The sequence below is a fragment of the Aythya fuligula genome, chromosome Z (assembly GCF_009819795.1).
Source record: "Aythya fuligula isolate bAytFul2 chromosome Z, bAytFul2.pri, whole genome shotgun sequence".
Lineage (NCBI taxonomy): Eukaryota > Metazoa > Chordata > Aves > Anseriformes > Anatidae > Aythya > Aythya fuligula.
In genome coordinates, this window is record NC_045593.1 from 83,565,891 (window position 1) to 83,589,938 (window position 24,048).

Sequence of the window (24,048 nt, forward strand, 5' to 3'; positions counted from 1 at the left end):
ATCAGGGAAGAAAATGGGTGTGGCTGAACAGGGAACATTTTCTGAGTGTTCAGGAGAAAAAGAGAGTTTATGTCTGGTGGAAGAAGGGGCAGAAACTCGGGGAGAGTAGAAGGAGGTTCCCAGCGTATGCAGAGGGAAAAAATCAGGAAGGCTAAAGCCCAGCACGAGCTGAACCTGACCACTATGGCTAAGGATAACAAGAAAGAAATGTTTTTACAAATATATTGGCAGTAAGAGGAAGGCCAAGGAGAATCTCCATCCTTTACTGGACGTGGGGGGGAACATGACTACTGAGGATAAGGAAAAGGCAGAGGTTCTTAATGCCTTCTTTGCATCTGTCTTTACTAGTCAGGCCAATTATCCTTGGGGTACTCAGCCTCCTGACCTGGAAGTCTGGGATGAGGAACAGAAAAAAAAAACACACTTCAGGTGTAAACAGAGACCTGCTGCTCCACTTGGACTGTCACACATCCATGGGGACAGGATGGGATCCACCTGAGGGTGCTGAGGGAGGTGGTGGATGTGATTACTGGGCCGCTTTCCATCATCTATCAAGCAGTCATGGTCATCCAGGGAGGTCCCAGATGACTGGAGACTTACCAATGTGACTCCCATATATAAGAAGGGCTACAAGAAGGACCCGGAGAACTACAGACCTGTCAACCTGACCTCGGTGCCAGGAATGGTGATGGAACAGGTCATCTTGAATGCAATCACACAGCATATGTGGGACAACAAGGGGATCAGGCCCAGCCAGCATGGGTTCACGAAAGGCTAGTTCTACCTGACCAACCTCATCTCCTTCTATGACCAGGTGACCTGCCTGGTGGATGAGGGAAAGGCTGGTGATGTAGTCTACATCAAAAAGGACAAAAAAAAAAAAAAAAAAAAAAAAACAAAATAAAACAAAACAAAATAAAACAAAACAAAATAAAAACACGGAAGAGGACAAAAGTCCTCTTTTTTCAGAGATTCGGGTCAGCAGCAAGAAAGCAGTAACACCTAGGTTTTGAGGGCACATTCAGGAGGACATTTGTTAAACTGCTTCCTCGAAACTTGCACAGAACTGAACAGTCAAAATGCATCTTTGTGGATAACACGAAATTGGATGGAGTAGGTATGTGAGTTAACAAACAGCAAAGCGATGAATCAAAGATGAGAGGACCAGCAGAAAACTCATGGAGTTCGCTGAGGTAAAGTGCATCTTTACTAATGTAATAATGAGGTAAAGTGCTCCAGCAACAGAACAATAATAGGCTGGGAACTGATTACCAACCTTACAGAAGAACCTGGGTATTATGGCCTGTATGGTGTTGAATATGAGGCCACAGTGTAGTCTCATTAAAAATAGCACAAGCCATACACTAGGCTGCATTAGGAGGAGTATGGTGAGCAACCTAAAGACCTTAATTCTCTTCATCTACTTGACATCAGTTAAGACAGATGAAAGAGGTAGATGATGTCATTGTGAGACCTCTCTCAATTATTTTTTAAGGATCTTGGGAATATGGAGAGGTCCCACTTGACTAGAAGATGGAAAATATTGTCCCAGTTTTCAAGAAAGGCAAGAAAGAAGACCCTGGAAATTACAGGCCTGTCAGTCTCACTTTAGTGCATAGTAAAATTAAAGATCATTCTGGGAGTTACTGAGTAAACACTTGAAAGACAATGCACATTGGTGATAGCCAACACCAGTTCACAAGAGGTGCCATTGTGCTTAACTAACTTAATTTCCTTTAACGACAAAGTTACCCATCTAGTCGACCAAGGGAATAGATGTGATCTTTTGGATTTCAGCACAGCTTTCAATACCATCTCTCACACGTATTCTTCTGCAAAAATGTTCAGCACAGTTAGACAAATACATAATTGAAGAATTGGCTGACAGGTTGGGCTCAAAGAGCAATGGGATTACAGCAGCCTGGCAGCTGGTCACTGGTAGGACTCCCCAGGGATCCATTTTGGTGCCAGTTCTCTTCAATGTTCAATGTTTTTATAAATGATCTGGATGCAGGACTCATATGCAAACTAAGTTTGCAGATGACACTAAATTAGGATGAGCTGTTAACTCACTTGAGGGTGTAAAGGCCTTGCACTGAGATCACAAAATCATAGAATATCCTGCGTGTGAAGGGACCCACAAGTATCATCAAGTCCAACTACTGGCTCTACCCCAGACAACCCAAAATCAAACCATATTTCTGAGAGCATTCTCCAAATTCTTCTTGAACTCTGACAGGCTTGGCATCATGACCACTGAGAGAAGAGATTGGTGCCTACCCCTCCACTCTCCCTTGTGAGGAAGCTTTGGTCCAACATGAAGCAGCCCCTCAGGCTTCTCTAGGCTGAAAAAAGCGAGTGACTTCAGACACTACTCATACATCTTGCCTTCTAGACCTTTCACCATCTTTGTAGCCCTCCTTTGGACAATCTCTAATAGTTTTATGTGCATATACTGTAGCACCCAAAACTGCACACAGTACTCGAGGTGAGGCCACACCAGTGCAGAGCAGAGCAGGACAATCACTTCACTCAGCCATGCTGTGTCCGATACACACCAGGATTTGATTGGCCCTTTTGGCTGCTAGGACACATGGTTGACTCATGTTCAACTTGCCTTTGACCATAACCCCTAGATCAGTTCTGTGGGGCTGCTCTAAAGCCTCTCAACCCTAGTCTGTATGTACAACCAGGGTTGTCCCCATCCCAGGTACAGAATCCTCCCCTTGTTCTTATTAAATTTTATGTGGTTGCCCAGACCTCTAATTTGTCAAGATCTCTTTGCAAGGCATCTCTATTCCCAAGGGAGTCAATGGGTCCTCCCAGTTTAGATCCTGATCTTTATGTCTCACTAGAAGTGCTCAAGGCCAGGATGGATGGAGCTTTGACTAACATGACTTAGCTTAAGGCATCCCACTCCGTAGCATAGTAGGCCCCTTCCATCCCAAGCATTCTGTGACTATACTGAAGTCTCTTCAGAAAAGCCAGACAAGGGTGGAGAAAAATGAAACAAAAAAGAGTGAGGGCTAAAAACTGATGATGGCCCAAGATTCACAGGTGAATCTTGCACACTATTCATACAGAAAATACACTAAGTGACAGCAGGAAGCACGAGGTCTGTTCTGAGAATTAGGAAAGAGAAACCATCGGCCAGAATGAGTTCATTTAAATTAAGTATATTATTAATTTTTCAGCAACCCCAATATTTTTGCTGCATTTGAACTGCATAATAAAGATATTTGAGTAATTCTAATTCCCTGGAAGTAACAGCCAATGCCACATCTCTAGTAAGTTGGAAATTAGCCAGTCCTATTATTAGTAAACTCCTGAAACACAACGGTCTCTCATCAGCACTTTTATGATTACACAGAACTTTCTTAAGCAGTCTAAAGTTTAATTTAAAACTAACCCCAGCAGGGAAATCTTGTGGTACAAATAGAGAGCATGATAGATTTAATAGCAAAATCTTCACTTTCAGTTAATTTTACTGAAGTTTTCCAAGGTATAGAATGAACATAACAGATGGAAATTTTGATTATACAGCTGTAATTCTAAAGACAACTGATGAAGGATTAATATTCCCTTAAAATCATGCATAACCTCTAAATTTGTTATTGATAGATTCTTAATGTGATGAACTATGTATAGCTCAGTTACTAACGAACTTAGAAATTCAACATAAAATTTGGTATATGAAAGCAGTTGGATATAGTTATTTGAGAAACTAATCTGGTAAACCTGTCTTTTCTTTGTAATCTGAAATATAATTAGTGGGTTAGGTTACCTGACAAATATTGGTTCTAATGAAACATGCAGTATAAAAGAACTGTTTTGATATAGAGTCTCATAGGCTTTTGAAAACAAAAGTGCTGAATACACAGTTCATAAAATGTATCCCTTTTAACTCAGAGAAAAAACATGCATCATCTCTCTAACAATGCTTTTCAGTTTTAATGTTATTTTTATTAACATAGAACAAAATATGACATTTTTTATATTCTTCTTAAGCAAAATTTGTCAGCTTTGCTTGCAATTTGCAGAGGACTTTGTAAAAATGCTACATCCTGTACATGTCAAGTTTTTGATATTTAGAAAACCAAATTAGTATCCTGAAACTTAGATGCGTAAGTATGAATCACAGAATCACAGAATTGTCTAGGTTGGAAGAGACCTCAAGATCATCAAGTCCAACCTCTAACACTAACAAGTCCTCCACTAAACCATATCGCTAAGTTCAACATCTAAATGTCTTTTAAAGATCTCCAGGGATGGTGACTCCACCACTTCCCTGGGCAGCCCATTCCAATGCCTCACAACCCGCTCAGTAAAGAAGTTCTTCCCAATATCCTAATAACATTCCTAATAACATTCTAGTTTACCTTGAAGAGGTTAATCCAAAGCTAATAAAATCCCTGTAGATTGATCTTTAAGCAAGATCATAAAGATGAGTTAAAGATCAAATCAAGAAATATTCAAAGGTTATCAAATTGTTTCAACAACATGCATTGCATTTGTATTTTAACACAACTGTTTATCTTGAGAATACATCAATGTAAGTTCAATAACCTATCTTATCTCATATTGAATGTTTATTTCATACTCACTCATACAAATTCTTCAGTGGTGAAGTTAAAATAGCTAGCACAGAGAGCAGATTATTGCAGTGGGTATGTATTTTATAGATCTTGAGATCTCTATCTTCACGTGGATTCAGAAATTCCTGTACTGAACTGCAAACTGACCACAGCATGTTCTCAGTGGATATCAAAATTGCTGCAATATCTATTCTGTAGGAAAGAAAAAGGGAAAATAGTATTACATAGGACATTAGGATAGTGGTAAACTTCAATTAAAGAGTTCTCCTCTAACAACAAAAAATACCTAAATTATAGCATTGGCTTGAAATTTCATCTTTCATCAGTCCGTACTGTAGAAATTCTGAAGCTATTATGGTGCAAATATGCAGCTCTGTCACAGAAAATCCATTACTGACACTAGTCAACAGAAGAATAGCAAAATACCAAAATGTCCTCTTTAAAAGGACAATGCCACTAGATGGGAACAACTTAACTTCTACACTACATTCAAATAAATTTAATTTAGTTTTCCTTATGATAACACTAGATTGTATATACTATTTTCAAATTCTACTAGAGTTAAAAATTAGTAAGTGAACTAAATCTTCAGTTTGCAGAACTTCAACTTCCAGGCAATACATTATGATGTGGAATATTTCTGAGTCAGTAATCAGTTACTTTGATATTGAATAGCAGAGTATCATGGGTAATTGGCCTAAATAATAGCAAAAGCCCAAACTACAACAACAAAATTTCACAAGAGTATGCTGACATACAAGAGATAGTAAGAGATAGATGGATAACACAAAATATACGGCAGGCGTGAAGTAGGACTTCAAGAAGCACCTAAGTGCCTAAAAGCCGATGGGTATGTATATGATCATCTACATTTTAAAGATTCCTCTTATTTTTCAAAAGCCTATGCAACCAGATGTGAAGTGGCATTTGGCAATATTATAGATTTCTAACATCTCAAGAACCATTGAGAGAAAATAAGCCCCTAAAGCACAGTATATGTGTATATGTGTGTGTATATACATATATAGATAGATAGAAAACCAGTGATAGAATGTATTAATTAATATTCATTATAATTTGCTTTTTCATTTGCATACAACTGGATAACTCAATTCATTTAGTGAAAAATTCATGAATTACCTTATGCAAAACAACTTATCTTCAAAAAAGACAATGCAAAAAATACAGTTTTGTTCATTATTTTGAAGCAAATGATTATTTCTACGTTTAAAGAATACAGTGTTAATACACATTCTTATATGTCTGAGATATTTTTTTCCAACAAATTTTCCCCCCAAATTTGCATGAAATTATTTTCTCTATACCTGAAAATAAAGAAAGACCTAGAACTGAAATTAAGGCAGAAATAAAGCATGTAAACATTGGAATACCCTGAATAACAGGTTATGTTTTTTTTTTTTTTTCCCAGCTATATCAAGAACATGAGCTTGTACAAATTACTTAAACTTTCCATGACACTGTTTTCCTCTTCACAGTAAATGCTTAGCTCACTAATCACATAGAACATCTCTGCTGAATGTTTTCCATCTCCTACAAATGACAACCTCTTTAGTTTTTCACTCACAAAGCTACCATGGAGTATATCACTTTCAACATTTTAACATGGACACATATATTCATGTAGTAAAGAGTAGCAAAGAGCAGGATGACAAATACACCGATTTATTCAATCAAACAAAGAAAAAAGTGAAAGGACAGAGATAGGATGAACTTCCACCTCAAAACACCTGTTTTAATATTTATTAAAAAGAGCCTCTGGGAAAAAGAATCCCAGCAAGGAGAACTTCCAACTTCCTGTTTCCTAAAATGACAGGGGAAGGAACAGCCTTCTGTACTGCTGTCTTTAATGGTAAATATTTTGATGTGACCCAGTAGGTCTTCCACTTGAAAAGGTGTATGAAGAAAATAGAACACATGGAGTTTTCTTCGTGAATAAATGGTTTGATTTCTTAGGATGCCAATTCTTTTCACATTTTTTGGTTACAACTCCACTCTTCATCAAGAAACTTTCAAAAAGTCAAGCAATTTATATCACAATTTCATAAATATTTCTTTGATTCTGCCTTCTTCAGTATACAACTACCAAATATTCTTAAATACACAAAATATATTGGATTAAAATGACCCTGAAAATATTTGTTGTGTTTATATTCCCTCCCACCCCCTCATGTATATTAACAATTGACTTGAACTAAAGCAATGTATAGCAGAAAACAAAGATTCATGTATTTTACCCATAAAAAGTGTATGTTAAATATAAAACTGTTACCTGATTTGTGGGGTTCTCTTGTAACTGGGGCATGCCTGCATATATCTGGAGGACAGCACAGCCAAAGATTGCTCTAGCACATCCATAAGAATCTCCTGGGCTAACTTGGGAGGTAGAATGGTGCATAGGTCATGATGAAGAGCACAGCAGAAATAATGCCACATCTGGACAGAGAATGAGCATCTTTCCCCCTAGCAAAACCACCACACAGTAAATAATAGAAAAACACCTTCCAAAATGTCATTTTAGTTTCTGCGAGTCTAATTAATTCAACCTGAAAGGAAATAACTGAAGAATTTCAAGCACATGATGATCAAAAAATGGTCCTTGACAAGATGAGAAATATCTTTATTAGCAAAAAAACACTTGCTCCATTTCAGTTACAAAACCAGAATTCTGCCACCAAACTAAAGCATGTGCATTTGCCCTTCTATATCCTTAACTAACCTACTCTCAAAACCTGTAGTGTTTTAAGTCCAATTTAAAAACATATTCTATAGGCACTAGAATAGTCGTATGAATTTGATACACGAGTTTCTTTATTATCAACAGAAAATAGTTACTTAAATTACTTAAGCTTGTGTATTTCCCCACATTCATAATTATGACATAATATAACCATGATGACAAACTTTTTGGTTATGCATAGTGAGGGCACAGTAAGAACAGGGTTTAAACAAAACAAAACAAAACAAAAGAAACAAACAACAAAAAAGAGCAATTAAATTATTAATACGAGGTACAAAATGTATATGTATATATTTTCATCTGATAATGGCAACTGATTTTAACAAAATATTTTCTGGAAAGGAAAACTGCTATTAATATTTCATTATCTATGCAGAACCACTCCAAAAACAGAGAAAAATATAAAACAGTCAAAATCATAGTAGCCAATTCATAATATATTTATGAAGAACAAATTTTAATTCAAATTCAAATATTTCAACTAAGAAAATATTCAGAAAATAGCACTAGAATGAAGCTGAATCAACAAAAAAAGTCCTGAACCTTCACCTCCCACATTCCAATGGAGCTGCGAAATATTTTAAGATTTTTTAAATATTTCTGCATTATCAGATATAGAAAAAAAAAAATGAAAAAAAAAAAAAAAAACATGATTTTTAAAACACTCTAAGAGTTTGATAGACATTTTTCCCTAAAGAAAATAATCTAGCTTCTTTTTAAATACACCGTGTAAGCAGATTGTTGGAAGTTGTTATTATTCCATGTTTCTCTGCCATCATATTTGAAGTTTAATTTATATTAAAAAGCAGCAAATTATGACAAAGTACTGGAGTACCTAACTTATGACCATTGCCCTACTCATTACATTTCTGATTGACATAGGCATCTCTAACATCTCATTAAAGGGGAGGAAAAAGAAGAAGAAAAATAAAAAGAAAGAAAAATCATCAAAACTACCAATTTTCCCATTTTCACTAATACAGAAAAGAAAAATGTAATACAGGCAAGTTTCAAAGATAAATTATATGCCTAGTTTTCTTCACGTGCAGAGCCAGTGAAGTTTTAGAACAGGTTCAAGCATGATCCAACAAAACCAGTCTTTCTGATACTTCATACAGTTAAGCACTAGACATGTGTTTGCACACAGGTAAAATAGGATCAATATAGATCAAAAAAGGATCAGAACATACAGAAGTCAGATTAAAATAACTTCTCATTTTTCTTATGTGAAACAATCTTTAAATATTATCACAGGATATAATGAAACATCATTATAAGAAAGTACTAGTTTAATTCATAACTCTACTCATAACTTCATAAGTTTGCATAACTCAGAAGTTAATAATACATTTACGTAAGTGTGGATTTCTTAGATATAATATCAAGACTACTTGAGATATATTTGAGATATATTCTGGCAGAATTTATCCAGAAAAAAAAAAAAAAAAAAAAAAAAACCCTAACCTCATCTTATAGACACTAACACTTCCGATACTTTGCAAAAACTTTTCTACTTGTATAGAACAAACATAGCAGCTACAAAATAATTAATCTGAATCCCTAATGGAAACTAATTCATTTTCATCATATCTTTGACATATAAAACTAAATCTAAAAAATTACAAAAAAACATGAACACTTAACAACCAGATTTATGATTTATAATTCTAACTGAACTTAATGATGTAGGGTATTTATTTATAATAAGTAATTGAATGTCAGCTAGTTTTATTTTTTAACTATAAACATGAATGACTTAATTTTCTTTGCGTTATTTCATTGAAGGTGGTAAATTGAATAATACTTTTTTATAACTTTGTACCACCACTGCAGAAGCAACAGAGTCTCACTGAAGATTTAAAAGGGCTTCATTCCCCTTTTCTGACCTGTTTGCTGTCATTTCTAGACAATTCCACTGGTAAACATCTGCTATTTTTGCAGACTTCATATAAGGCTCACAGATGTGAGCTTTTATTTAGCTTATATATCAGGAAACAAGCAGCTGTGCTTTATTACATAAACCATGTTCAAATATTATCTTTGAACAGACAATTCTTTATTCTTTGTCTATTAGAAAACATAAGTTCCTAAAGCTACAGCAGATGTCTATTACACTAAAAGCTTCGTTCCAAAATATAATCTGGAGAGTTGGCCCAGTGGCACAGTGGGTGTTCAGTGCACTCCATCAAAGAGATACTGAACCCTGAGAGTTTCATTCCCTGGCAGCTTAGACTAAGTGCTCTATGCTCAGTTCAGATCTCACGTTACCAAAAAATCACTATATATATCTTTAAAAATCACTTCTTAACTTTTTAAAAAATATATGATAAAATCACTGTCACCTCACAGTGACTAGAATCTGCGTGTTTAGTCTCTAATTATAACAGTTCTTTTGGCTTTGCTTTTAATTCCAGTTACTGTTTAATGGACTAGGTGCATGTCAGAATGAGGACAAATGATCTGGTACTGAAGTGGTTATAAGAGTGCAAATCTATTTAAAAAAGCATTCTTATTTTAACAATGTAGAAAAGAAATAATGCTTTGTTTTATAGATAGTAATAACCATTTGCTACCAATGTTCTTCTCCTCAGATGTTACTGTTGTACAAATAAATACAGAATTGGATATGGAAACTGCAGCTCTTTATAATCAAACACAGACACTGCCTCCCCTTACTCCTTTCCCTTTGTCTTTCTCTCAGTGGTTTTCTCTTCTTTCAGGATGATTTACAAATCAGGTAAGCCAAGCAGTTTTTTTAGACATTGTAGCATTAATGACTAGTTGGGAATGGGAGGGAAGACCATCACATTCTTTAATACCATTTGAATGCCCTATATTATCAGGGAAAAGGAAGAATAAGGAATAAGCCCATGTGGTTGCTGAAATGTAGGATAGCCATTTAGTTTGCTTATAAGCATGCTATACAAGACTGAGGGAAGAATGGTTTCTTCCTCTTTCCTCTCCCCTCCTTATGCAGTGAGAAGGAAAAGTGTTAGTGGAGAACTCAGAAATGTTTGTTTGTTCGTTTGTTTTTCCTTCCACAGAATCACAGAATCACAGAATTTCTAGGTTGGAAGAGACCTCAAGATCATCATGAAATTGCATTCAGGATTTACAAATGATGACTGATTTTTTTATAGTCCTAATGTAATATTCAAAACTGGGGGACAGAAAAGAAAAGGTAACAAGGGTCCTGAGCTAAACTGCATTCAAGAGCTAGGCTACTCATGAGAAAAGCAGAAGTACAGAGCCAAGAGCAGCTTCCCCTTAAAGTAACAAGATCATGATGCTGTTTACAGCAAAGGGTACACTGAGAAGGCAACAAGGCCCATGAGCCACTGCCTTGGACGAGGGCATGAGTGTGTCTCCAGTCTGACTTAAGAGAAAGAACCTCACGCTTTCTGCTGAGTTTATATGTTGGAAGGAGCATCTTTCACAGCTAGAAGCTTCTGTGACAAACAATAGGTCTTCAGCTATCCTGTTCTGCTCAGAATGCCTACAAGACCAACACAGAAGTCAACAGTTGCTCAGCATCATTCTTCCTGGTGGCATTCTTAGGAGATCTTTCAGGAAAAAGAGCGGGGCAATGATATAAAGTTACATGTTTCTGACCTCAAGCCCTGCAAGCACACAGAGCCAAAACACCAGCTTTCCTCCTCCCTTCCTACACGTCAGTTCTGATCAGTAATGATAAAATAATTTAGCTAATTAATACTCTTTTCTTTGTTGAGATGTCTATTTGTGATGATTAGGTTTCCTCCATTATTAATAACTGTCCTGTGGGGTTTATTGGGTCAGCAATAAACAGACACGGCACCATAGGAACTACAACCAATTAAAACCAGATCTACATCAGTTGCCAAAAGTCACTCAATATATTACTTTCTTATCAAACCAGTATACGTGGGCTCACATTCAAACAAAAGTAAAGTGTTTATTTCCTTATCTTTAAGGAATGTCATTTTTATGCCATTACTTATATTAAGGCCTGTTTTATCACTACTACAGACTTTTGTCATTGACTCAGCAGCTTTACATGTTATATCTGTAAAATACATATATCGCATTATCTCGTGTAAGAACTACAGAAAACATTTAACAAAACTCTCCTAGTTCCCTCATATAGTAAATCAAATAAGGCAGGGCAGGACTTTGTCTTCAGGAGATCACAGCTATTATACTTCCACTTCATCCTTAAATTATGTGAAAAAATTTTGAGTATTATACATCTATAATATCTTCTGCTTGTAAGAGGAAAATCAATCAGTAAATTATAATAATATATTCATTTGACCTTAGTGTTTTTTTCTTAGAATCATTAGGACTGTAGTTTAAGAGCATACCCACAACTGCAAAATGCAGGTGAAATTCCACCAGTTATTTCAGAAATATATAGCTGAATGCTGAAGATAACTATATTGACCATCTTTCCTTGTTACATACCTCACTCACAAAAGGTCAAAAAAAGGAAAAAAAAATAATTGAAAATAAGCATCAAAGAGTATTTAATCAGATTAAAGATTTCCAGGAAAAAAAAAAAAGTCTGTCTCGCAATTTTATATGTCACACTTTCTGCAAGAAGAAGAGTTAAAATGACAGTGACCTTTTTACTGAGTTCCATAAGGCATCCTGAACCTGCCACACAGTATTTTATTAAGCAAACAACATAAAATCTCTATCCTAATTACTTATATCACCTATAAATTACTATTTTTTCTTATATCATTTCCACTATATCTGCAAAACCAGATATTTCAAAAAAATTAATTCCAACAATCTTTATGTAACATTAGGCTGATCTTATGTTTCTAATTAGTCAGAGAGCTGGCAACCAGTAAAACACATTTTGTAAGAAGTAGGAATAGTAAACTTAACTTCACACCTCATAAAAAGCTTTGTAGTCTTCCCAATGGTGGCTCTCAGCATCCTGCAAAATGCTTGTAGCACAAACTCTGACGCAGTAGTTCGTAACTTGAAACTGGAGAACGTTGATGAATTCCTGATATTGTTGGACAGGCACTAGGAACAGGGGTCTGTTCAGAGAGAATGATCAAAGAAGCAAAGATTGAAAGGCCATGCAGTAGGAGGTAACAATCCCCAGTACTGCAAATGCTTTTGATTATTAGGAATCAATCATTCATTTCCTTTCATTCCTGGAGTCTGAACCCAACATTCACTTTTGAAAAAATCTGGTCTTTGTTTCTCAAGTTCTTTAAGTATATCTACTCCTGTATAAATTCTCATTTAACCAAGTCACTTGGAAATACATTACTTTAACCTATTTTCTGAGGTAAGAGTGCATTTGTCGTTCAGTTACTGGAAGACTCTGTGTTGACACACAAATACACCAACATTAAATGTGATAAAGAAAACAAACAGTCTGTTTCTAGTAGGTAGATATTCTGGGGAAACATTTCAGAATGCATGTATGTAGAGTTATTGAGCCAGATTTCAACTCAGGCTTCCCCTTCATAAAGGCACACTTCATGAAGCAGCAGAGGGTTAAAATCATCAGAGGGAAAGTAGCTACACAGTGTATATAACCCTTTAGGAATCATAATTGTTGTAGTTCAGGTGCTTCCCTCAAAAGGCCTAGTTTCCGATTTTAAATCACATATGGCCAAAACACATGGACCAATAAAGATATTCCTAGTATCCTAAGCCAAATAATAATAATAATAATAAAATAAATAAATAAAAAATCCTAAAAGCACAGCTAATGTAATTATATTACCTTCCAGGTCAAAGAATGTCTTAGATTTTACTGTTCTGAATTTTCCTAATTTTGAATAAAAATTGAAACAAGATACATGAATGAAAAATAAATTCTAAATGTAGATTGTTCACATTTCTGAACAAAGATAATATAAGGAAAAACTGCAGGAGTGTTTGTTAATAAAGTTCTCTTGGACTGCTATGTGCCAAATTTGATTTTAAGTAAATTCAGCTATTGCAAAGGCCAGAAAAGAAAATTAAGGCTGTAGCCTTCTGTTGATATGATAGCAAAGTACTTTTAGCTCTCTAGAAAATGCCAGTTATTCAAGCTTCATAAAAAAAAAAAAAAAAAGGTTGATCTGCAAATCAAATGCAAATCTTACACATAAATAATTTGTTTTGTAATGACTGTTTTAGATTATCAACAGCTTTGAGAGCTTTGAGTCAGGTCTTTCCATAAATACTCCATGTAGTGCTTGTGCTAAAAAATGCAATGCAATTTGGAAAACTATCGTCATACTGCGTCACTAAAATGGAGTGAAGTCCTATATTACTTGCATTTGAAATAAATTATTACATGTAAAAGGGACTCACTTTTTGCTGTTTTCTCTCATTAAATTGCTATACATCGTAAAATGCTGAAAGACATAGATCGCTGTGGAAAGAGCAGCATACAAGTTTTGCAGAGGAGCCTTGGAGGGAACGTCTTTGCTTTTCTCCTCTAGTCTTGCCAGGACAGCTGTTGCTACTTTGCTGCAGGCCTCTACAAAGTTTGCTCTAATTTCCTGAAGAGAATCATCTCTGCATGCCAGAGCCAATGGAAGCAATGTGTCAAGTTCTTCCATGATGTCAGAACAAAACTGGGAGAAATAAATGTGGCATCAAGTTATTTGTATTCTGACAGCATTTAATTTATACACTCTAGGGTCAGATTCTTGAATAATGAAATTGGCACAAAACAAATATATTGAATAAGCTTTACAAACATTTCATTCTGTTGTACAGGGGAGTAACATTTGTCTACAGTAAATGAATTATTACTTCATTCCTTCTTGCTTTATATTGAGAAAATTAAAAAATTAAAACCATATTATGTTACTCATGCCTTCATTTTGTTTATGACTTCATTAGATGCGGATTCAAGACATAAGGTTAATTCCTTGTTAAATAAGGTAATTTTCTAAACTAATTTATTTTGAAAAATATACATTTCTCAATACTGAATTTGAAAGAAAACTTGACATCTGTTAGTAAGTTCACATACTGAGCTCCCTAAAAATATTTCCCCAAAGTTTGTGTTACTTTAAGCAAATATTAACAGCATTCCAAATTTTCTAGAACATTTGCAAATCTCACTAAATTCAAAAACTTGTAAACAAATATTCCCTTAGACAAACTATTTAATTAATTGTCATAAATGACCTTTATGTCAATTCAAAGAACCCTAATGTGGCCACATATTGGTTATGCTGATTAGTTAAATGGCATGTCTAAGGATTTAAATACAGGAAATCCCTTCATAGTTATGCTTCAAAGCTTTCAGCATTTTCCCATCGAACAACTTGGTAACAGAGCAGACACTAATCAGAATGTTTTAGAACTTTTTGGATGAAAACAATAATGCCAGCAAAGTTTAAAAGTTAATTCTTTCAAGTATAGACTACGGGCTATTGTATAAAGCTCTGCTCAGCCTCATGTTGTAATGCTTCTCACTTTCTTCTTAATTCCATTTATATAAGATATAGAATATTAATGGTACTGTAAGTACTTCAAAGTGTAGATGGCAAACAGCCTTGGCATTCTGTGTCTCCTCAAACTTCAGATCTTTTGATACCTGCCTTAGCAATTCGTTTTGGTTGCTCCTCCGGTTGGACTGCTCTGCAGGACTCCCTCATTTGCTGGTTGTTTACAACACTCATTGCATAGCCTGCAGCTGAAGACTGTTCTTTCTGCTCATGTTGAAGAATTTTAGTTGAAAAATCCTCAACTGCTATTGTTATACAGTGAGCCACAGAAGAAGACAGGTCTTTAAACGCATTTCTCCAACCAAATTTCAGTAAAGTAGGCTGAAAGACATAGTTTTATTAAATCAACCCAAATTCAGTATTGAATGTTATTTTTGTTACTGTCTGAAATTTACTTAAATATCCATAACTAAATGACATTAAAGGACACTATAATCATTTGAAATTAATATGAATACATTGAAATAACACAAGCCTTGAAATCATATTAAAAGCAATATATGCACTCAACAAAAATGAACAAGTGAATAAACAATATTAAATTTGTCATCAAGGTTTTAAGAAAATGAATATATAAAACCCCTTGATTAAACACAACTGTTTTTTATAAGTCATACATCCTTAAATTATATATCATCTTTCATACACATTTAACAAACACAAATACAGTTACAACCTTTATCAATAGTTTAACAAGTAATCCAGCAATAAATACCATGTGATAATTCGGTATTTTTATTTTATTTTATTTTATTTTATTTTATTTTATTTTATTTTATTTTATTTTATTTTATTTTATTTTATTTTATTTTATTTTATTTTATTTTATTTTTTGCAAGGTAATAACCAGGCACTACTAACCATGAATATTAATGATAAGGAAGTTAGAGAAGGTGGTTTTAACACAGCCACACTGGATTTCACTCTTTAGAGATGGATGTAGCAGAGATCAAAATGTTTAAATAGAGATCTCTAGTTTTTAGCCAAAGCTGGATTTTACTTTGGTTTATATTCATTCCCTGTCTTCTCTAGACAGAGACTTCTGACGTTATCTGAAGTGTTGCAGTTGCACAAAAGACACAGTGGGATGTAGTTACTTTTCCACTGTTCTTGGTTTGCATGGTTCATGTAACTTTCAGCAGACTTCATGCTTACCAGAAGTGACCAACTGAGAATTGCAGCACTGTAAGAGAAATATTTCAGTGGTGTAAGATGTAGTGTAAAGATCCCCACTATGAGAACATTGTAGGAGAAAAGAGAAGTATTCCTAACAAGCTGTAGTTACAAAATTAAACTGGAAGACAATGAAAGGCTACAAACCAAAGGGGCTTGCACTTCCAGCTTTACTCCAATTTAGAAGCTGCCTTCTCCTTCCATGCCCCTTCCCCAGCCCCAATACTCAACTCCAGAGAGCACAGACAGCCTACCCAGATACCCATTTCTGTAATTCCCTTTTTTGTAATATCTCTTTTTCATTTTTATTTATTGATTTATTGATTTATTGATTTATTGATTTATTGATTTATTGATTTATTGATTTATTTTTCCTGTGATCTTGGGTCAAGTACAGCTCAATCTTCAGAAAATGTTCTTTTTAATCTATAAGATACAGGAACATCTGTCCCACAAACGGTTTAAAAGTACATTTCAAAAAGCCATTTCAGCATTAAAATTCAGCCATTAGGAAATTAAATTCCACCACTGCACAGCATCAGACTTGTTAGAGCATTTAGGTCCCATAAAATCAACAGTAAAAATTTGTTTAGTAGTAAATGACTACTAAAACTTAATCTTGTATGTACCTTCTACAAAGAACACTGCTTTGTACACAGTAGTTTGTTGACATCAAAGAAACTGATCATCATGTGTGTAGGTATCTCTACAGGAAGCATGATGATCAAATGCTTAGAACTTGAACGATTTTTTTTTAAAGATTCTTATTTATTTTACAATATATTTAATATTGAATAAAAGCTAACATATTTTAGCATGTTTTTACTGTTTGGTTATGAAGTATCTTATATTTCTAATGCTAAATCTATTCTATTATTGCTCAACCTTAACAACACTAACCAATTCCTTATGAGTGCCCTAAGATTTTACTCCATCTTAGCAGAGAGTTTGCACCTCAAATTAATTGCAGTAGCTAAATAATGAAACTCTCAGAATAGGTGTTTATAATGAATATGCTGTCAGGTGGCATTGGAGACACAGACAAAAGAAAATCTCCCACAAAGTGCAAGACTCTTTTCATACTCACCTCTTTTACCTGAAGTAACTGTTCAGGAAGCACACTGGTTTCATTTGCTCTAGTTTCTCCTATTAAAAGCTCCCCACTAGCTTTCTTCAGAACTCCTGCACAGTATGATAAAGGGGATCAAAGTTAAGATTAATTCTGTAGAAAAATCAGCAGCCTACAACACCTTCTGATATATCAATATGAAGCATAAAAAAAAAAACTCAACAAGATGTAGTGGAATACTAATGTTATGATAAAGTCAAATTCAGGTTATACACAGCTCCTTTTATATAACATGATGAAATCCACATTCCATTGTATTCATATTTTATACATACACACGTATAATGTGTAAAATACAGTTTCTTTTGTCATTAATTCATTTTTATACTGATTGCACAGTCATCTATTCCTAGGGAGAACAGATAATGTTAGAACAGCTGTGTAGAAGATAATTTCTATTTTTTGTTCAATAAATTAAATGAATTGCACACTACCGTATTTTTATAGTTTCTACTTATTTGGAAATGCCAATATGGTAAGAATAAAAAGACATTTAATTAATACAGTTATTATAAATAAAATAATGGAAAAAGAACAGGTGAAGCTCCTTGAGATGGGCTGGTACAAAGCTCACTCATAAATCTTCAAGTAATGGAAATATTGCCTGGTTTGACAGGGACAAGCAAACATCTGGGGTAGACATTATTTCCATCAGTGTATCAAAAAGAATAGGAGAATAAAACCAAACAACCTAATATTTTTAAAATCCATGTCCTAGCATAAAGATGGCAAAAAACACAGGTGTAGATATTCTTAATTTAACATAACTGATTTGAAATTCCATCCAAGAAGTTTTAAATGATTGAGTGCTGTCAAGTATTACTAAATGTTATCTCTTACACATAAACTTAAATGTCTTCAGTCACCTGAAGATACTAGTAGCGTACATACCCAGGGTCTAAAGAGGTCCTATTTCTATCAAATATACAGTATGTGGAAATATATGGGATTTCATTTACCTAGAGTAGATTTTACTTTTGTCCTAAACAATTCAACCTCTGAAAATGAACACTCCAATTTTCATATGCCCATACACCATTCTAAAGTTTCAATTTTTTATTATTGTTATTATTTTCCCAGGAACTGTTTTCATACAAAACAGGTCAGGAAAACAAAACAAAACAAAACAGATTTGAGCTATGAAAAATGAAAGATAAATTGGTAGAATATAAAAAGAGAAGAGACTAGCCAGATAACCTAGCCCTCTGATCATTCAAAGTATGGTGTTACAGACAGTACCATAAACACAGTACTTATTTTGATTTGTTCTAACGCATGTTATGATGAAGTTTCCTATACCTTTCTTTAGAATTTACTTCAGAATGAAAAAGAGAACTGACTGGATATTTTTACTCATATTTATTCTGTACTTTCTACCTGAAATTTTCCTTACTTTTCCTGGCAATTCATCTGTTTTTATAGCTGTATCTTCTATTCTAACAGTGAGCACAATTTTAGATCAGCTATTAATATTTTTTATCAACACTTTAAAGAAAAACAGAATCACAGAATCACAGAACTTCTAGGTTGGAAGAGACCTCAAGATCATCGAGTCCAACCTCTGACCTAACGCTAGCAGTCCCCACTAAACCATGTCCCTAAGCTCTACATCTAAACGTCTTTTGAAGACTTCCAGGGATGGTGACTCCACCACTTCCCTGGGCAGCCTGTTCCAATGCCTAACAACCCTTTCAGTAAAGAAGCTCTTCCTAACATCTAACCTAAAACTCCCCTGGCTCAACTTAAGCCCATTCCCCCTCGTCCTGTCACCAGGCACGTGGGAGAACAGACCAACCCCCACCTCACTACAGCCTCCTTTAAGGTATCTGTAGAGAGCGATAAGGTCGCCCCTGAGCCTCCTCTTCTCCAGGCTGAACAAGCCCAGCTCCCTCAGCCGCTCCTCGTAGGACTTGTTCTCCAGGCCCCTCACCAGCTTCGTCGCCCTTCTCTGCACCCGCTCAAGCACCTCCATGTCCTTCTTGTAGCGAGGGGCCCAAAACTGAACACAGTACTCGAGGTGCGGCCTCACCAGAGCTGAGTACAGGGGGACGATCACCTCCCTAGCCCTGCTGGTCACACTGTTCCTGATACAAGCCAGGATGCCGTTGGCCTTCTTGGCCACCTGAGCACACTGCTGGCTCATATTCAGCCGACTATCCACCATCACTCCCAGGTCCTTCTCTGCCTGGCAGCTCTCCAACCACCCGTCTCCCAGCCTGTAGCTCTGCAATAAGCGCCCCAGGTGCAGGACCCGGCACTTGGCCTTGTTGAACTTCATGCAGTTGACCTCAGCCCATCGCTGCAGCCTATCCAGATCTTCCTGCAGAGCTTTCCTACCCTCAAGCAGATCGACACACGCACCTAACTTGGTGTCATCTGCAAACTTACTGAGGGTGCACTCGATGCCCTCGTCCAGATCATCGATGAAGATATTAAAGAGGACCGGCCCCAGCACCGAGCCCTGGGGGACACCACTAGTGACCAGCCTCCAACTGGACTTGGCTCCATTTACCACGACTCTTTGGGCCCGGCTATCCAGCCAGTTTTTAACCCAACAAAGCGTGCGCCAGTCCAAGCCAAGAGCAGCCAGTTTCTTGAGGAGAATGCTGTGGGAGACGGTGTCAAAAGCCTTGCTGAAGTCAAGGTAGACCACATCCACAGCCTTTCCCTCATCCACCCAGCGCGTCACTTTGTCATAGAAGGAGATCAGGTTCGTCAAGCAGGACCTGCCTTTCATAAACCCATGATGACTGGGCCTGATCGCCTGCTTGCCCTGCAAGTGCTGCGTGATGACTCTCAGGAGGATCTGCTCCATGAGCTTCCCTGGCACTCAGGTCAAACTGACAGGCCTGTAGTTTCCCGGGTCTGCCCTCCGGCCCTTCTTGTAGATGGGCGTCACATTTGCTAGCCGCCAGTCAACTGGGACCTCCCCCGATAGCCAGGACTGCTGAAAAATGATGGACAGTGGCTTGGCCAGCTCCATTAGTACTTAAAACATTAAAAAAAACATTAGTACTTAACCTAAAATCCTTCTGTATTTGTAGAATTGCTCTCCAAAGTTATCCAGAACTCAAAGCTGAGACAAGTTTTTTTCTGATGGCAGATTTGGATCTCCAGGACCAAAGACAGAGAGCCAAAGGATCCTCCCCTTAGCATTAGTCATTTTAAATGTTCCTTCATTTTTTAAATCAATAGGCTCTTACTAGACTTCCCCACTTCCTTTTCTAACTAGCAGCCTGAGCACTCTTGTCTTTTATTTGTATATACATATATACACATATATACACATGTGCATGTGTGCTCACACATATATAAAATATTTCATCTAGTTCATTTTAACCTCCAGCCAGCGGGGATGCCCTCACACCTTTTATCAATCACTGCACACTAGCTGCAACCTCCCCAAAACCTAGGCACTTTAGATGCTAGCACAGCCTTCCCCTGGACAACTGTTTCTACAGAGATACATATAAAATTACTCCCTTCCTGTCCTGTTACTTCACTTCTCTTCGGACCGTCTTGCAAACTCCCCTGGGAAATAAAAGTGCAGCTTTGTCCAAGAGGATGGTACTATAGTAAGTGCAAGCTGCTGTAGTGAAGCTACTCAGCCCAAATTAGTTCCCTTTGCAGATAGGAACTCGGACAATCGGTAGGAGGAAGCATTCCTACCTAGACAGATACCATTTTCTACAAAAATTCTTTGAGGCCTCTCTTCTCCAAAATTCCAAACTTCAAATTCCATTTATGCATAAAGACATAAATATGTGTTGTCATACTCATATTGCTGTTAGAGAAGAGAAACTGCAGAACGAGCACAATACAAATGTCACAAAGGAGCAGAAGAAGTAGAAGGAAGAATCAGTTTTTTTTCCATACTTGCTCCCTCTCAAGGGTATATTCTATATCTCGATGCTTAAAACTGATGTTCTTCATCGCTATAGAAGACCGGATCAACCACAAATCCTTGCTGTATCTTTCTTGAAACTTACAGTCTACAAACTTGATAAATTGCTCACAATCTGTGTTACTGTAGTATCTCAGGCAGGCAGTTAGAATCATTTTAACAGCAGGTATTCAAAATAAGATTTTATCAAATGTTTTACTTAAAATCAGTACTTTTTTAGCCAACTTTTCATGCTTAAAATTCGTCTGGGATAGGTCTTCTCTTGAAAGCAAATATTGTTACCTATGTTTCCACTGCCTTCAACATATTTCATTTTTTGTCCAATTCAGTATTGTTATATTTTTGTAAAGATTATGACAGTGAGACTTTGTGCACTGTTTATATATATACATATACATATGCATATACATATATATATATGCATATACCTTTCCTTTAAAAAGTTCTAGGAAATTATTTTTTTACAGAATTCTGAAGCTTCCTTTTTTATTTATTTATTTTTTATTTATTTTTTTCCATAACATTTAGGTTCTAAAGAACTGTCAAAGTAATTTAATCTAACATCAGCATAGAGTAGGTAAGCCTTGAGGAAACTTTTTATGACTGCTCAGTAACTGTAAATAAGGTAAGTAAGTGTCACCAGAGCAGCTAGTTGAATTCAGTAGGCTCATCCAGAATTTTTATTGAAACTGTATTGGAAACAATATGTCTTCGATAACGGGAAAATACCATTCCCCAATAAATACAAGTACAGAGAAGAAACAAAACATATTTTACATGTGGTAGATTAAAAAGCCTCCGACTTCCTTTCTTCAATAACAGAGCCTCCTACTTCCATTCTTCAATAATGGAATTATTATTTTTTTGTTCTATGCTCAGTATATTTACTCAGCAAACTGTAATAAAACATATACTGAAAATGTACACCTGAAATCAAATCTTTTCTGATGTAAATCCCATCTCCACTTCAGATTGATCTGCTGATAATTATGTATTTCTTAAAGAAGCTACTTGAACATTTTGCTTCAAAAGCAAAGCAAAAATCACACTTTTCTTTTTTTTTTTTTTTTTTTTTTTTGAATCTTTATAACTTCAAAGTCTATTAGGAGGATGTACCCCACAAATTTGATTCCGCACTCCTCTTATTACACTCTCCAGAAAAGGGTATAGAGTAAATGATTTCTTATGCTGTGAAGGAAAGACCTTTGCAAGTCTTCCAGGTCCCCTGAGGCAAAGCTTGTAAACCTAAGGGCTTGACAACTTTGCCCACAGTGTTTTCAAAGAGCTCCATTGGAAAAAGCTTTTCTTGGTACTCATTATCTGTTCTGTCCAAAGTTCACCTTTCTCACTGGAAGGAAAAAAAAAAAAAAAAAAAAAGTGAGGCACAGATGAAAGTACGTTAGATGTTTTTGATTTCTTAAAAGTCTCAACAAGAGGTTTCTGAAAAGCCAGAGGGAAAAGAAATCTACCTTAAAGATGGGAAGAGAATGCAATTTGGCATGATCCTAAACCAAGATCTTCTGCTTAACCTTTGACTGCAGCTTAGTGTTCCAGGTTCCTTCAAAGAGAACAGCTCCTGTGATGCTGCATGTACTAGGTAGGTCAGAACATCTCAGGGAATTCAGCTGAATGTAAATTAAGAACTAGACTATCTCATCACAGTAGGCATGATGAGACACCCGCAGAAGAAATGGTTGAATGTCTCTTCAAGAAAAAACAGAAGGTGGTTGGTTACTCCTTCCATTTTCTGAAACCTATTGCTTCTAGTACAGGAAGTAAGGATATGAAACAATGAGAACAAAAGTTCTGTAACTGTTAGAAAAATACAGATACTTTTCCTCAGAAAGACAGAGTGTTAGTCTTGTCCAGATGCCACACTAAAGTTCAGGGATGGGACAGAGTTCCATCATAATTTCTATTACCATGAGAACTTTTTCATGTTTTTTTTTTCTCATTATATTTAAGAGAAAAATCGAACACTACACTGATAAGAGATTAAATGAGTACTTAAACTGCTTTTTTAATTTTAATTGAGTTTAGATAATGAAAATATAATTTGAAATCACGTGCAAAACTTAGTTCTGATAAGGAAAAGTCAAAACATAAAATCTGGAAGGACTAGATGGAGACTACTGAAAAAAAGTTAGAGTGGAAAAAGTAATTCACAGATTTTTTTTTCCATCTATGTAAAACAATTTGGGAAAATGAGTATTCTGAATATATTCCAGAAGATGTCAGATATAGAACTCTCCAACTGAACTCAGAACTATCCGTACCACCTAAAAAAATCTCTCTACATCCATCTCCCTACAGAGTTCACTCTGGTTCACTGTTTCCTTTGGTGCTATTGTCTGCCATGGGGTTACCATCAGAGAACACTGGTAGGCAGTACTTCCCTCTAACATCTATTTTCAACCGCCTAAATTGGTCTTCATAGGATTCCATTGTGCACACTGCAAAGAAACTTGTCTTGTTGCCAGCTAGAACTGTGAACTACATGTCTTTCTTTTCTTCACTGTTCTTTTTTTGGTTCACAAGCAACCTCCTACCAAAAGCAGAATCCGCAGAAGAGACTACATCCAAGCGATAATGCAATGAAAAAGTATGAAGAGAAGCCCAGGTGGCCACCTTGCAAATTTCCAATGTGGAAGCCTTCGACCTCTCCGCCCAAGAAGCAGCTATAGTCCTAGTGTAATGAGCTTTACAAACCCTGGGAGCCTCTTTACCCTTAACTACATACGCCTCCCTAATACAATCCCTTAACCATCTAGCTAAGGAACTCTTAGAAGCCATTTGACCCCTCTTAAGACCCCCTAAGAGTACAAACAATCTGTCAGAAGATATGAAATCTTTGATTCTTCTGTGATAAACCCTAAGTGTTCTTCTTACATCCAATTTATGCAGCCATTGCTCTTTGTCATCGCTGGGTTTAGGGAAAAATGAGGGCCAAGAAACTGTCTGATTTAGATAAAACTCAGATGCCATCTTTGGGACAAAAAAAAAATTAAAAAGATGAACTGTCCAAAGAA

General features: G+C 36.0%; 1 protein-coding gene across 6 annotated transcripts in view; it reads right to left on the reverse strand.

Annotated features, from left to right (window-relative positions):
• Positions 1-24,048, reverse strand: part of KIAA0825 (KIAA0825 ortholog) — a 256,596-nt gene that overhangs the window by 155,215 nt on the left and 77,333 nt on the right. For all 6 annotated transcript variants that reach the window (XM_032205814.1, XM_032205813.1, XM_032205811.1 and 3 more), the window contains 6 exons: positions 17,074-17,168; positions 14,907-15,134; positions 13,663-13,928; positions 12,236-12,386; positions 6,886-7,076; positions 4,605-4,787 (listed from right to left, as the gene is read on the reverse strand). In XM_032205814.1, coding sequence (XP_032061705.1) covers positions 4,605-4,787; positions 6,886-7,076; positions 12,236-12,386; positions 13,663-13,928; positions 14,907-15,134; positions 17,074-17,168 — 1,114 coding nt within the window. The remainder of the gene's footprint in view (positions 1-4,604; positions 4,788-6,885; positions 7,077-12,235; positions 12,387-13,662; positions 13,929-14,906; positions 15,135-17,073; positions 17,169-24,048) is intronic.